The sequence below is a fragment of the Bos javanicus genome, chromosome 2, assembly GCF_032452875.1.
Source record: "Bos javanicus breed banteng chromosome 2, ARS-OSU_banteng_1.0, whole genome shotgun sequence".
In the NCBI taxonomy this organism is placed as follows: Eukaryota; Metazoa; Chordata; class Mammalia; order Artiodactyla; family Bovidae; genus Bos; species Bos javanicus.
In genome coordinates, this window is record NC_083869.1 from 69,713,655 (window position 1) to 69,728,617 (window position 14,963).

The following is a 14,963-nucleotide window of genomic DNA, read 5'->3' on the forward strand; positions in this document are numbered from 1 at the left end:
TTGTCGCAGTTCCCCAACCTGCAGAGGCAGCAGATTGGGAACACCAGGAGGAAGATGCAGGGATCAAAAGCAGCTGGTACACCCCTGCTGACAGGGGTTGCTCAAGGACCAGAGCCTTGTTGTCCCATCCCTTTTGGGAGCCTGTCAGTGTCAGACAGAGGCAAAGTAGAGGGATACTTCCATATCTCAAATGTGCTCTCCCATTAGCCAAGCATTTCTTACCTTTTCTGTTTTGCTCTGGCGGCTAAATCCATATCTCCTGCAAGCCACAGAAGAGAGGAGCTCAATTATTACTCCAAAACAACAAAAAAAGTTGATCAAATGAATTTTAGTTGCACTCTTATATGAAAAGCACCAAAGAGAATTTTGGCTATTTGGTGACTGGAGAACATGTTTCAAGTGCCAAAACCACAAACATATTCCACTGTTTTTGAATAAAGGGCCCAGCATTCAATTTGCCACATAAATACTATCAATATAAATGGGAACTCTCCATGCAAAGCACACCATTCTCTTAAAGTGTGATTACTACTGTTTGAACACAGAACTATACCGATCCATAGTTTAAGCTAGAAGCCTTAAAAATATCTGTATATGTGAATGTGTTTGCTCAAGCTTAACATGCTCTCTAATGACTACTTTCATAACCTCACATCCAGCCCACTTTTTATTCTCAAACACAACCCAAGCACAATGCCAAAAATGTTGTGTGCTCACTTCACGCAAGTTTAAATTCAAAGACACTCACAGATGCACTTTAAACTAGCTTATTTTCAGGTTCTAATTAATATCTTTTTCTTTTAAGCAATACAAAAACCATTCGATCTAAAACAAAAACCACAATGCAAAACACCCAAACTCACTTACCTTTAAATGGTTTATAAGGAAATAAAATTACACACAACCATTTAAGAAAAACAAATTAAGGGACCCTGCTCTGCCTTCACTCACAGCTCACCCCACTTGCTGGGTCATGTGCTGGCTTCTGCCCTTGTCTCAAGCCTCCACTTCCACTCTCCCTCCCAATCCCTTATTCAACCTCCTACTGGCCTTATACGCATCTGGCAAGGCAGAGAACAGAAGCCCTCCTAGTGGGCACTGTCACCAGGGCCTCCTTTCCATGGACCCAGCTAACAACCACTGAGCCTCACCCCAGCAGCTCACCTCCCCTGCTCCTGGGCATCGGCGCCGAGCAGAGTTCTGCATATACTGTGCTGTTCTCCTGTCTCCTCCTACCTTTCTACTCACTCCTCACATCTCAGCTCTAAAGCCACCTCTTCCTTTGAAGCATGCCCAGACTTCACTTTGGATGCTTTTGGTCATTTCCAAAAGTCAGTTCCACTCAATCTGAAAATCTCAATCTAGGACCAGTGCTTTGCCAGACATGTGATGAGTGTGAAGGGAAAGACACACTTGGGCACAGGATTTCTCAGGATTGGGCTGACAAATCACAGGCTTAGTTTATAGTTGAGTCTAGTGCACAGCGCAGGTTGGGTAGTAGCAGGTCAGGACACTGGGTTTAGATTCTTCACCCTGATGACAGCCAGCTCTGTGACATGGGGGAAACTGCTTCACCTCTCTGAGCTTATCTGTACCACTGATAAGGTATTATAGACATGATCTCCAGCCCTGTTTAAACAGCTTCCATATGATTTCTATAAATTACCACTGACAGTATAGGAGGGTTAGAAGGAGACACAAACTACAGGCTGTGTAGTTTGGGTTGGACACTTTAAATTACAGCAGCACTCTGCCCTGGCTGATCTATCCCTGTGCCTGTACGTGTTCCCCCTACTTTCTGATCAGCAATCATGTCCAGCTGACTGTTGGCATGTCTGCATCCTTCTCCAAGAAAATGCAGAAATCAAGAAGCCAAATATATCACCTGTCCTTGCAATAGGCTGTCTTATAACTGGAGAGACCAGAAGTCATTGCTGGGTACACTGTGCCCATCCACAGATCGACAGGCCCACAGTGCAGAAGATCAAAGTTCAATTCTGAGTGTCCACCCAAATCCTGTACAAGACCTTATGGCAGATTCCGTGAACTGGCTTAGTCATCTTTCTATACTGTACAGGCCAGAAAACAAACAGCTCTATTTTCCACATTCCCTTGTACCCAGAGTTCTGAATACTATTTAAGTTCCATCAATGAGATGTATTTGCTGGAGTTTTGAATGTGTAACAGTTAGAGCAGGAAACAGTGAGAGCATAAGGGGTTCACTGTGCTCATGGGGATCACAGTAGAAGTAACCTGATTCTGGGCCAGAAGCTGTGACAGTGGTTTTCTGATCTTGGAAAAAGCGGTGGCTCTTTTGCCAGCAGCTGTGGTACCAGCTTCCCAGCACCACAGGCTATCTGCCAGCTTCTTGACCACAGAGGCAGCAGCAGCAGCCTCGGCAGCCCAGATCTACTGTGATGCTTGGGCAGTAACCCTGCTCAGTCCAGATCACACGCCTTAACTCTTCCCATCCACCCTCGTAATCAATCCCTTCTACTGGAACTAGTGGGTGGGTTCTGAGTCCTGAACCAGGGACTCAAACCAGCTGACCAACAGAGGGTCTCTCCAAAGTTTCCCACTCCTTGAAGTGTCCTTGCACCCCAGGTATTCTTTTGTTTCCCAAGCCTTCAGTCTCTGGAGACCTTTAAGGGCATACCCTCAGACAGGCAGGTCTTATCAAAGATCCGGGAACTTTATGGATTTTCCAAATAAAGAAGTAAACAACTAAACATGAGTAAATTCAATTCCCAGGTCCAAGCTACTTCTCCTTAAAGACAGAAGCTCAGGAAGACTTTTCTGACCACCCCAAACTAGGCTTCTGTGCCTGTCCACCCTTATGCTCTCACTGTGTCCTCCTCTAACTGTTGGACTTTCAAAACTCCAGAAAATGCATCTCAAGGGCAGAACCTAAATAGTATTACCAACTCTAGGTGCAAAGGAATATGGAAAATAGAGTTGCTTGTTTTCTGGCCTGCACAGGATAGAAAGATGCTGGATGTTGACTAAGTAAAGTCTCCTACAGGATTTGGGTGGACATGTGCTTCTGTGTTGACACCAAAAAAAGCATTCGCACTCACTCCATAGGGTACAATTATTCTGTATTATATGCACTCTGTCTGTTGAGCCCTGGAGGGGAGGAAATCTTCTCCACTCACTCTTTTTCTCTATACTTTTAAAGTTGAGGTTTAATTCATACAACATAAAATTCATTTTAAAATGCATATTTCAGCAGTTTTTAGTGTATTCACTACTTTGTGTAACTAGTGCTGCGCCACACATATAACTTTAGTATTCACCTACCCAAGTTATTCTGAACATATTTAAATATACTCAAATAACTAAAGCATGTATTTAAAAATTTAACTTCATTATTAAGATTCTGTTTCTAAGCCACACTAGTCACACTGTAAGTGTTCAACAGTCACAGGTGGCTAGTGACCACTACATTGGACATCATCATTCTAGAAAACAAACATTCTAGTCTTCTTCCCTGGGGCACATTAAGACAGATATCAAATTATCTGGAACCCAGAACAAATCAGGGACATAAAAAGCCCTAAATACTAAGGACAATGGATTCTGTTCTTTGTTCATTCAATGAACATTTACTAAACACCTTCTGTGAACATATCATGGGCCTTCAGAAGGGACATAGGTTAGAAGAGATATGTTACATGCACTTAAAATGTACTTCCTCACACTGGCAGTTTCATAGTGTGGTTAGGTGTGTAAGTTAGCTCCTAAAAGTTTACTGAACCCATAATATAATTGAAATATTACAAAGATACCATTGTGTTTCAGTCTAAAATCAAAACAATGAGTCTTGTTTTTCCAACAACATAGTATTTAAAGAAATATACCTTAACATGTTTTTAACAAGACATACCAACCTAGATAGCATATTGAAAAGCAGAGACATTACTTTGCCAACAAAGGTCCATCTAGTCAAGGCTATGGTTTTTCCTGTGGTCATGTATAGATGTGAGAGTTGGACTGTGAAGAAAGCTGAGTGCCAAAGAATTGATGCTTTTGAACTGTGGTGTTGGAGAAAACTCTTGAGAGTCCCTTGGACTGCAAGGAGATCCAACCAGTCCATTCTAAAGGAGATCAGCCCTGGGTGTTCTTTGGAAGGAATGACGCTAAAGCTGAAACTCCAGTACTTTGGCCACCTCATGCGAAGAGTTGACTCATTGGAAGACTCTGATGCTGGGAGGGATTGGAGGCAGGAGGAAAAGGGGATGACAGAGGATGAGATGGCTGGATGGCATCACCAACTCGATGGACGTGAGTTTGAGTGAACTCCGGGAGTTGGTGATGGACAGGGGGTGCTGCAATTCATGGGGTCGCAAAGAGTCGGACACGACTGAGCAACTGAACTGAACTGGACAGTCCTTAAGGCCCTCAGCATAGTTGTCCAGGCTCAAAATATACCCTTGAGCAACTGAAAGTCAAAAAAGGGAGGAGAAACTGGGATGCTGGCCTCAAAGTCAGATGCTCTATGGACCTAGGCTGAGTGACCTTTAACTGCAAAGAGGATACACTGTTTTCAGACCTTATTACGTAGCAGTCAAAATATTTTCCCTCTCATCAAGAGGAGAAATGAAGAGGAAAACAAGCACTGACAACAAATGAGGGATTTAGATTCCTAGGTGGGGAGGAGCAATTAAGGGATGCCACAATGGTGAGGGAGAGGCTGGAAGGAGCAGAGTGAGACCCAGAACCAGCAGGGGGCCAGCCCTGCTTGATGAGGAAGGGAGGCAAAGAGGGTAAGGCTTGTCTTAAATGGGCTTGAGGGAGAACTAGAACTGGGGGGATGAGAACATAGGGACAAGGAAAACTGAAAAAGAGAGGCTCAGCATAGGATTCTCATTTGAATCCAAAAGTCATATTTATGAGCGCCTGAGAACCAAAAACTGCTGCTGCTAAGGATAATAAAGACGGTGGTGGTGATGAAGATGATGGTGGTGATGATGATGTGGTGGTGGTGGTGATAGCATCTAATAGTTGACATTTACTGTTTTCTACATGGAACAGACTATCAAAATCCCTCATAAAGACCCTATTATATGACCCTCACCTAATGGGAAAGATCTCCATGCAGTGGAGAGCACTGACTAGAACCCTGAGAGAAGAGTCTAACAGCCAGATAGGAGGATAGGAGCCTTCCCAAGGAAGGGGAATAAATGAATGACTTCTCTGGGCTGTAAGTTTCATCCAATTTGCTCTGTCAGTTGTAATAACTCTTTAGTTGTTCAGTCTCAGAGCAAACAAAAAAGACTGGGCCTGTCTTTCTATGACCAAGAACCAAATTATCACCAGAGGCTCAAACGCATTTTATATAATGATGATGACATGCTTTTGCAGTCCATCAGACCTGAGCTCAACTCCCAGTATGAGGCTCTTACTAGTTAACAGTTGACCTTGGGCAGGTTACTTTTTAACCTCTGTGAAAGCTGTCTTCATCATTCTCAAAAAGGGGAATGAACTGAATAAACCATCAGAATTCCCCACCTTCACAAATTCACCCTCTCCTTATCAGAAAAGCTAAAAAAAAAAAAAAAAAGGCAAAATAACCCCATCTCCTAAAAAACAAAAAAAAAGCCTTCACCAAGCAGCTACCCCAGGCTTAGAAATCAGGAGCCAGCATGACCCCACCAACAAGAACTAAGGTGAGTACCGAGACACATATTGGATATTGGAAAAAATGAAGGTATGAACCATACAAACTAACAAAAAACACATTTCCCTGAGTTCTTTTTGGCTCTAGGACAGGTGAGACTCACAGAGGCTGTCTCTCCAGCTCTGGCTCATGTGGACCAGCACAGCCTTGTCTGCCCTCTTGCAGCTGGGGGGTGGCTAGAAAGCCCCCATCACAGTGTCCAGTTGCACAAGGTCCCACACCCTAAAGGACCCCACACTTGGGTTGTTGTTGCTGTCATGAAATTCTTAACGATTAATCATTATTCATAACTCTTAACATGGGATCCTGCATTTTCATTTTATATTGGCCCCTGCACATCAGGAGCTGGTCTGGAGGTACCTGATTCAGAAGAGGAGTTCAATTCACAGCAGCAAATGGTGAGCATAGGGCAGCCCTCACAGCTAGATTAGGGCCAGAACTAACAACTTCCTTTTAATGAAATGGACTAGCTTTCATTCTTAAGAGCCAGCATTACTCTCTCAAAAACAAACAAAAAGTGGCAATGGCAATTCCACTTGAGAGATGGAATTAGTAAGGCAATTAAACCTTAATTTCCTGCTGGTTCTCTCCAGCATCCTAGAGGGAGAAGCCATAGATGCTCACTCTGAGACGCTAGTGGCAGTGCCGTTAGCTCCAGCCCCCCAATGAGGGCTGGGTTATAAGCAGAGCAACACACAGCAACCACTCAGATGAGAGAGGAGGAAAGCACCAGGAGACATACTCACATCAAGGAATCAGTGACCCTAAGTAGAAAATTCAGGACATAAAGGAAGGTTAATACCCAGAGTCAAGCAAAAAAAATCCAACGAGGAGAGGCATTTCTGTGTGTATAAGTGAAAACTGAGGCCAAAAGAATTTTTTTTCAATTAGAGATATTTTTAAGAAGTGACAAAACAACTTCTAAATTCTTCATTTTTCTGTTCAGGACAATTCTTCACAGGAAACCAAAACTAGTATCTAACACAAAGTAAAGCTGCTTTAACTGCGGTTTCCCTGAACATGTTTACAAATGGCAGGGGCAAGGACGGTAGCCCACCCAAGCCTCCGTGAACACCCCCACATGGCCTGACTTCCCAAGGAGGGCAGAGCTGGGGCAGGGGAGGAACTACAGAGATTAGGCTTCTACCACCATCAGGGAAGCTACCCACAGAAACTGGACTCATTCAACACTGGACGGAAAAGTACTCGGTGTCGGAAATCTCGGGCCCAAAATTGTAAACTTGACCGGGTGAGAACTAACCAAGTTCATCCCAATGAAGTGATTTAAATCAGCTTTTCTTTTCAATGGTTTTATCAAATAGATGCTTATAAACAGGGTCCCCTTCTTTACCGGCCATATTCCAAAAGCGTGGCATGGATCCGCGACTCTTCATCTAGCAGCTCCTCTGCTCCCTGCTGGCGTTTGTATTTCCGACGAGGTTTGTAAGCATCCTAAGAAGTGGATGAGGTGGAGAATTACCGAGGGTGAAGAGGCATCTGGCCTGTCAGGGGCGGGCCTTCCTCCCCGTGGTGGTGGGTGTACAGCTCCCCTGTGGGTAAACAGCTGGCTGGGGTGGCTGCCTTCAAGGAGTCTGCCCTTTTTTTTTAGTGTTGTAGCAAATACTTCCACCCAAGCCATTGTTGTCAACTTTGTTTTATCTTGGCTGGGGCTTTTTCTATCCTATAACACTTTAATATTTCATGCCGTCAAATTCATCAATCATCTTTTTTCCTAACTCAGGGATTGTTTTATATGTTACTTTTATAGATTATATTTAATCTTTTAATCTATTTAGAATTTCTTCTGGTATAGTGAAAAGTTGGTATGTATAGATATATTTTTCTCTGAATGGAAAATTAAGAACCCCAACATCATAAATTTAATAGTCTATCCTTTCCTTGATTTAAAACGGCAAACATATACACACATAAAACATGTACCAATATTATCCTCTGCAATTTTTCTTGTTTAATGAGTATCCTGTATCCATTGTTCTTTTTCAAATTTCTTGGACATTCTTACACATTTTCTCTTCCAAATGAATTGCAGTATCAGCTTGTCAAGTTCATTATGAAAAATTGTTGAGCTTGGATTAGAATCACACCAAATTTATAGATTACTGTGGGAAGATCTGACATCTCTATAATACTGAATCTTGCCTTGAAAAGCAAGATTTATCTCTATTCAAATCTGTTTCATCCCTTAATAAAATTATCCAGAAAGAAATACAAATTTTTCACACACACTACATATCCAGACCTTTCTACCACCCAGAGACATAAACTGCAACAATCACCAATATAGATGTTAACCTAGTATACTTAAAAAAAAAAAAAAAATTCTTTCATGGCAAAAGAAATCTCAAATTCTTAAATTCTAATACCAAAAAAGGAAAGTTGATATAAACCCTTCAGAGATATATCTATTTTTACAGAAGTGTTTGAGGTTTATCCTCAAAAAAAAACTTATAAAACACAAAATGCATTATAAGCTTCCAATGACTTTTAAATTATTAGAGTATTATTTAGTTATAAATATAGAAATAAATATAGATCCATCTTGTGTAGGACACATACTAAAACTGCATATACATATTTCCTAAACAAAGTATACGGCATGTAGTAGGTGCTCAATTAATGTAGGTCGTCACCCTGAGATGATCTGGTTTACCATTCTACCCCAAATACATGTCCTTCGTGACTGCAAACTGGCATCAAATAATACCTTAACAATATTTGTTCAGGGCTCTAGGTACAAGTAGGCAGTTGTTTGTGCAAGGTATTTCAGTTTACCCCTGGATCTTTTCTTTCCCACTGGCAGAGTTTGCTTGGTGGCTCAGATGGTAAAGACTCTGCCTGCAATGCGGGAGACCCGGGTTTGATCCCTGGGTCGGGAAGATCCCCTGGGGAAGGTAATGGCAACCCACTTCAGTATTCTAGTCTGGGAAATCCCATGGACAGAGGAGCCTGGTGGGCTACAGTCCACGGGGTCACAAAGAGTTGGACACAACTGAAGCGACTCAGCACATACACATACGTAAAATCTCCACTTAGATATCACCAGGACAAGTACTACTATCTGGCTTCTCCAGACTGTGGTATTTTTAGGCTAATCAAAATTGTTCCCCTCTTGATAATTCTGGTTAACTTTATTATCATCTCACTTTTTATTAAGAAAAGTTTCAAGCATAAAGAAAAACATCCTTTCTGTAACATCTATAATTTCACCTATTTTGTGAAAAAGAAATGAAACAGGGTTCTGGGATGATCCTGGAGGGTTGTTATAACTCGCTGCCACAAGTATTCCTGTTTGCTGCTGGTGCCTACATGAACATGAATAGGAAGCTATAAATAACAAATCAGATTTATGAGGAAATGAAAACCATAATAAACTGGTATGACATCAGTTACTGTGTACGATTTAATTTCCATGGAGCTCTACTATTACAGCAGCTCTATATAATTGAGCTTAACTGCTACCTTCTTTAGTTACCATTCATAGAGTCAATGACCCAGACAGGAAGTTGGGTTCTTCTAAAAAAGGAATGACTCCAAAACAATAGCATACTTGAACCAACAGCACAAGGACCTTTTATTCAGCCAAACAATGACAATGTTGGCCTTTGTGCAATTATTCCTTATACTTTAAAGCACCTCATACACATCTTACTTTTTGCATTTTATAACTACACTGTGGGCAGAAGCAGGGCAGATGCTGTTACCTTCACCTTGCTATTAAACAAGCAGAGAACAAATAATTTGTCCAGGATTGCTAGAATAGGTACCCAGGTTGCTAGTCCCAAGGTTTCCTACTATACTAACTTGGCTCAGCCACTAGTCACTCCAGCTGAGCTCTTTCATGAGACTATACAATGTGAAGTGGCCACGTGGATCATTACAATGCTTTGCTTAAGTAAAGGACCTAAATGTTTCCAGGCCAAGTATAAAGAACTATTACTAAGTCACCCTTTTAAGAAACGAGTCAGGAACACTGATGTCTAGTCCCGTCTCTGCCATTAACAAGCTGTATGACCCTGGGAAAGGCAATTTCCCTCAGTGGACCTTTTTCCATATCTGCACAATGATGGCTGGACTAACAGATTTTGAAGGAGACTCCTAGTCTCTCATTCTTTGTGTTCCTAACCCTGAGAAGATAATGAGTTGGTAGCCTAATTCCATCAGTAATTTAAAGTCAGAAGTTATTTTTTAACTATGCTTTCTACATCAAGGCTGTATATTGTCACCCTGCTTATTTAACTTCTATGCAGAGTACATCATGAGAAACGCTGGACTGGAAGAAGCACAAGCTGGAATCAAGATTGCCGGGAGAAATATCAATAACCTCAGATAAGCAGATGACACCACCCTTATGGCAGAAAGTGAAGAGGAACTAAAAAGCCTCTTGATGAAGGTGAAAGTAGAGAGTGAAAAAGTTGGCTTAAAGCTCAACATTCAGAAAATGAAGATCATGGCATCCGGTCCCATCACTTCATGGGAAATAGATGGGGAAACAGTGGAAACAGTGTCAGACTTTATTTTTCTGGGCTCCAAAATCACTGCAGATGGTGACTGCAGCCATGAAATTAAAAGACACTTACTCCTTGGAAGGAAAGTTATGACCAACCTAGATAGCATATTCAAAAGCAGAGACATTACTTTGCCAACAAAGGTCCGTCTAGTCAAGGCTATGGTTTTTCCTGTGGTCATGTATGGATGTGAGAATTGGACTGTGAAGAAGGCTGAGCACCGAAGAATTGATGCTTTTGAACTGTGGTGTTGGAGAAGACTCTTGAGAGTCCCTTGGACTGCAAGGAGATCCAACTAGTCCATTCTAAAGGAGATCAGCCCTGGGATGTCTTTGGAAGGAATGATGCTGAAGCTGAAACTCCAGTACTCTGGCCACCTCATGCGAAGAGTTGACTCACTGGAAAAGACTGATGCTCGGAGGGATTGGGGGCAGGAGGAGAAGGGGACGACAGAGGATGAGATGGCTGGATGGCATCACTGACTCGATGGACATGAGTCTGAGTGAACTCCGGGAGTTGGTGATGGACAGGGAGGCCTGGCGTGCTGCGATTCATGGGGTCGCAAAGAGTCGGACACAACTGAGCAACTGATCTGATCTGATCTGATCTTATGCTTTCTAAAAAACATGACATCAATTTATCTTTGGCCGTTAACAGTGGCAGTAATAGTAATTGTTATCACTTATTGAATGTGTGGTATGTGTCAGGCATATACTGCTCTGTATGTGCTACCCACTTGACCTACACACCCATGAGGGCAGTTATCCTTGTTTTATGTAAACATATGATGGAAGAGGCACAGAGGTTAAACAGCTTGCCCATGGTTACAAACGCAATAAATGAAAGAGAAGACTTCAGAACTGAGACTCTCAAGCACCTGCATGATGTGCCCTACCTCAACTGTGATCACCCTTCATGCTGGGCCCTGATCATCTGCTCAGCATATGGCAAAGGAAACACGAGTGTGGTTGGGGTTAAAAAGTTAAGGTGACCCCTCTGTAAAGCAGAGACTTGTGTACAGTGAGTGGCCCAGTTCTCCACTTCTCAGGACTGGCTACAAGTCAGGTTCACCCATCAGAGCCATTCTTCTGGGTCACATTCCAAATGGCAAGGAAGGGGTGGGAAGAGTTCAGCTCCACAGCTGTGTCCGCAACAACGCTCCAGTCACTGCCCCTCAGCTACGGCAGGCAACCCCTTCATGAAATAACCAGTGGGCAGCAAGACAGCCACCGACAGCCACTGCCCTCCAGAGCTCCAGGGGGCCGGACCACACCATACTCTGCAGGAAGCACATCTCATTTTCCCAGAGCTCAACTGGCAGCCCAAACCTGACTCTAACAGACACCTCCACCCACCGGTCGCTGAACAAACACTGCCTTCCACCTAAAGGGGCTCCATTGATGTCCCCTTCAGCAAGCACAGGGCCCTAAAACATCCTCTAAGAAAAAATTATTCTGAGACAAACAGGTTTGTCTTCATTTTTGCATTAATAAAACCACCACCACAAAAATGAAGCCCCTGGGAACTGAGTGGATGGAATGGTGAGATAGATGGATGGTAGTCATGTCGATGGGTAGGAAAGTCAGCTGGGGAGGAAGGTTTTCCCCAGACATCCCTTAAATCTTGTTCGTTCCCTATTCTCTCTTACAAGAGCTCCACTATGCAGGTCTGCGTTCTGCTCTATGAGGTCTAACGAAAGTTCCACTTCAGACCCCCTTCAAACTGTACCAAACAGCTTAACTCAGTAGGTAAGAAAGAGGCTGCTGTTTTGTATACATGAGCCAAGATGGCTTCTGTACATTGACTTCTAGGTTTATTTCTTCACAGCATACTGAGACGCACTGCTCAAAACCCTCCAACTCTTTACACACCCAATTATTCACAAGATGCCCCACTAAGCAGAGTTTTGGCCGTTTACAGTCTGTCCACACTGCATGCTCTGCAAAACTGCCCCATCATTTCTGAACCACAGATAGGAGAAGCCCGAGACTATACAAACCCCAGACTGCAGCTGCCCTTCAAATATCTCTAACCCACCAGGGGCTTCCTGCCCCCACCCCTGCCCCAGGTTCCCTTGTTTTCCTTCCTCCCCTTCTGGACTGTGGCCCCTGTGCCTAGGCCTCAGGATGGCTGCACACTGGGAGGGCCTCCCCACCCTGCAGGCAAACCTGTTAAAGCACTGCCTAAACAGAGCTTGTGGTGCTACTGACCCTGACCCATCACATCTTTCCCCTTGATGAGCCCCAAAGTCCCCTGCATCCCTTACAGCTGCAGTGTCCCTACTTTCACCCCACACTCTAGAATGCAGCTGGGCACACAGTGAATGCCTAGTTATTAATACTATTACTGAATGAACATATGGAGTCAGACAGACAGGGTTTAATCCTTGCCCCTTTGCTCTCTCTCCAGTTTGGGGCAAATTACTTTAACCCCTGACATTTTCCACCTGTGAAACAGGTATATGGAGAGAGACATAAGGATTAGTCAATCTATCTGTTTAACATATCTGACACACATTAAGGCTTAAGATATACATACAAGTGTGTTTTTCTATTATTAATAAAATGTACTAATATGTATTTTTTCTTATGTTGCCATATGTACATTTTATGTCCTGGGTGGAAAGGCCTGCCTCATGGTGTTTCCTATGGAAGAGTACAGTGGAGTTTTAAATGACATAGTCTTTTAGAGAACCAATAAAAAGTCTTCTTTTTTAAAAAAATTCTCTCCCCTCTGGTCTCATATAAAATTCTAAACATTACCAAAAAATGCTCAACAAACAGTAAATAAACATATTTTGGGGGCTCTGGATAAAATTTCATAGCTGCTCTTTATTCAAGGTTGAGAGGGAGTAAAAGATCTCACTGCACAGGTCCCAGGTACTTCATGAATATGGAAGGCTGACAGCTCAGAAAAGGAGGAAGTAAGCTGTAAAATAGCACATAAGGTGAGACACATGAGCAATTATGATGCTGAAGTGGATGGGTAAGGGGAGGACTGTCCTGGGTGGCAAGTTTCATTTTTTTACATCCTTTGAAAATACCACCTCCCATCAAGCAGGCCTTCTACAAACCAGTCAGTTATTCTATAAAACGGGGATATGGCCAAGTCAAGAAAAGAATACATTTCAAAGGCGAAGCAGAAGTATTGAGAATAATCCCCAGGAGGAAGAAAAATGAGGCCAAGACAAAAAGAGCTCAGAAGTTAAAAGTTCACACAACAGCCTTTCTGCCAGGCAATCTGGCAAGAGGTCCTATAGACTGGGGCATAACCTCTGAACCAATTTCACTTCAAGGAAATGTAACCCAAGTAAATAATTAAAGATGAAAGAAAAAAAGTTAGCTATGGGGATGTCCTACATAATAGCCAAAAAAAAAAAAAAAAAAAACCCCAAATTAAAGAACAAAACCCAAAAAAACAAACTAAGCTAGTTAAACTAGTACCACACAACGTGTAATGTTCAACCACTAAAAATGCTGTGGGGGCTTATTTACTGGCATGGAAATATAACCTTGATTATATTCTTGAGCAAAACAAGCACACAATAAAACAGAACATACAGAATCATGCTATTTTTTTTTGTAATCTCTAATTCTCTATATTAATATCCATAACTCTTATATTTCCTACTTTGAATATCAGTGGTTATCTGTGGCTGGTGGTATCATGGGTGATTTAGTCTTTGTACTCTTTCTCCAGTTCCTAATTTTTCCTTAGTATTACTACAGCACTAGTATGTAAGAAAAACAACCTTTTGTAAAATTAAAAATCATGCACCAAAAAATACAGATGAGCCACACAACCAAGGGCAAAGGCAGAAAATTGGAACAGTCGTACAAAGATGGATAAAGACAAGAATAAGCTAAAAATTTTTGAAAAAATTAAAATGTTTAATATTTAATTTTGAAAGGATATTATATCTAAGCAAGAGTAAAGTCTGCTTGTTGAGGCACAATGAAACATGTTAATAGATGGGAAAAAAGACAACACAACCAACAGTCTCCACTTGGCATCCATTCTCCAGCTAGACAAACGGTCTTCAGTGGGGCAGGCACAGCAGATGCCCTCGTAAGGGCAGCACACCCAACCACTCTGCATGCATTTGACTCTCTGGGACCCTGATGACTACTATCCCAAGGTCCTGAAATCAGTCAGGAACATGACTGCAGAGTTAGTGTCAGGGATATGTGAGAAATAAGACACCAGGTGAAGAGTGAGCAAACTAGAGAAGCACCAGCACCTGTTGTGCCTGAGGAGTCAGATGGAAAATCAAAACCTGGCTGCCTCTTCTCAGCTCTGCAACTGTGCAGGGATTTTACTAGCTTTTCTCAGTTTCAACTTCTTATAAAATGGAAAAATAACACATAAGTCCTTTAGTGTTGATGAGAACTAAATGAGATAATGCTTGTAAACCTAATTACATGCCAAGCACACAGGAGGCATTCAATCAGTACATGGTAGCTGCATTTGTATTTTATAAAAGGCTGGGTCTAGAAACCTGCCACCATATGTTAAACTGAATTTTAATCCTTAATTTAAATTTGGGACTCTACAGAATAGACTGGCCTGTAAGGGGCAGGTAAGAAACAGTGATGAGCCATGTGGAGGGCAGAACTGGGGAGAAGAAAACATCCTTTACAACCTGACACTTCCAAGAACCACACCCTGGTAATGTAGGAAAGACTTCATTCCTTTTCCTTGCTGCCCTGGTGGCTCAGACAATAAAGAATCTGCCTGCAATGTGGGACACCTGGTTC

General features: G+C 42.4%; 1 protein-coding gene across 2 annotated transcripts in view; it reads right to left on the reverse strand.

The window, feature by feature from the left end:
* Window positions 1-14,963, reverse strand: part of CCDC93 (coiled-coil domain containing 93) — a 103,376-nt gene that overhangs the window by 62,581 nt on the left and 25,832 nt on the right. Inside the window, exons 7-9 of one of the 2 annotated variants that reach the window (XM_061439675.1) lie at window positions 7,032-7,132; window positions 6,427-6,444; window positions 223-259 (exon numbers count right to left, since the gene is read on the reverse strand). In XM_061439675.1, coding sequence (XP_061295659.1) covers window positions 223-259; window positions 6,427-6,444; window positions 7,032-7,132 — 156 coding nt within the window. The remainder of the gene's footprint in view (window positions 1-222; window positions 260-6,426; window positions 6,445-7,031; window positions 7,133-14,963) is intronic. The other variant, XM_061439679.1, reaches the window with a different exon arrangement.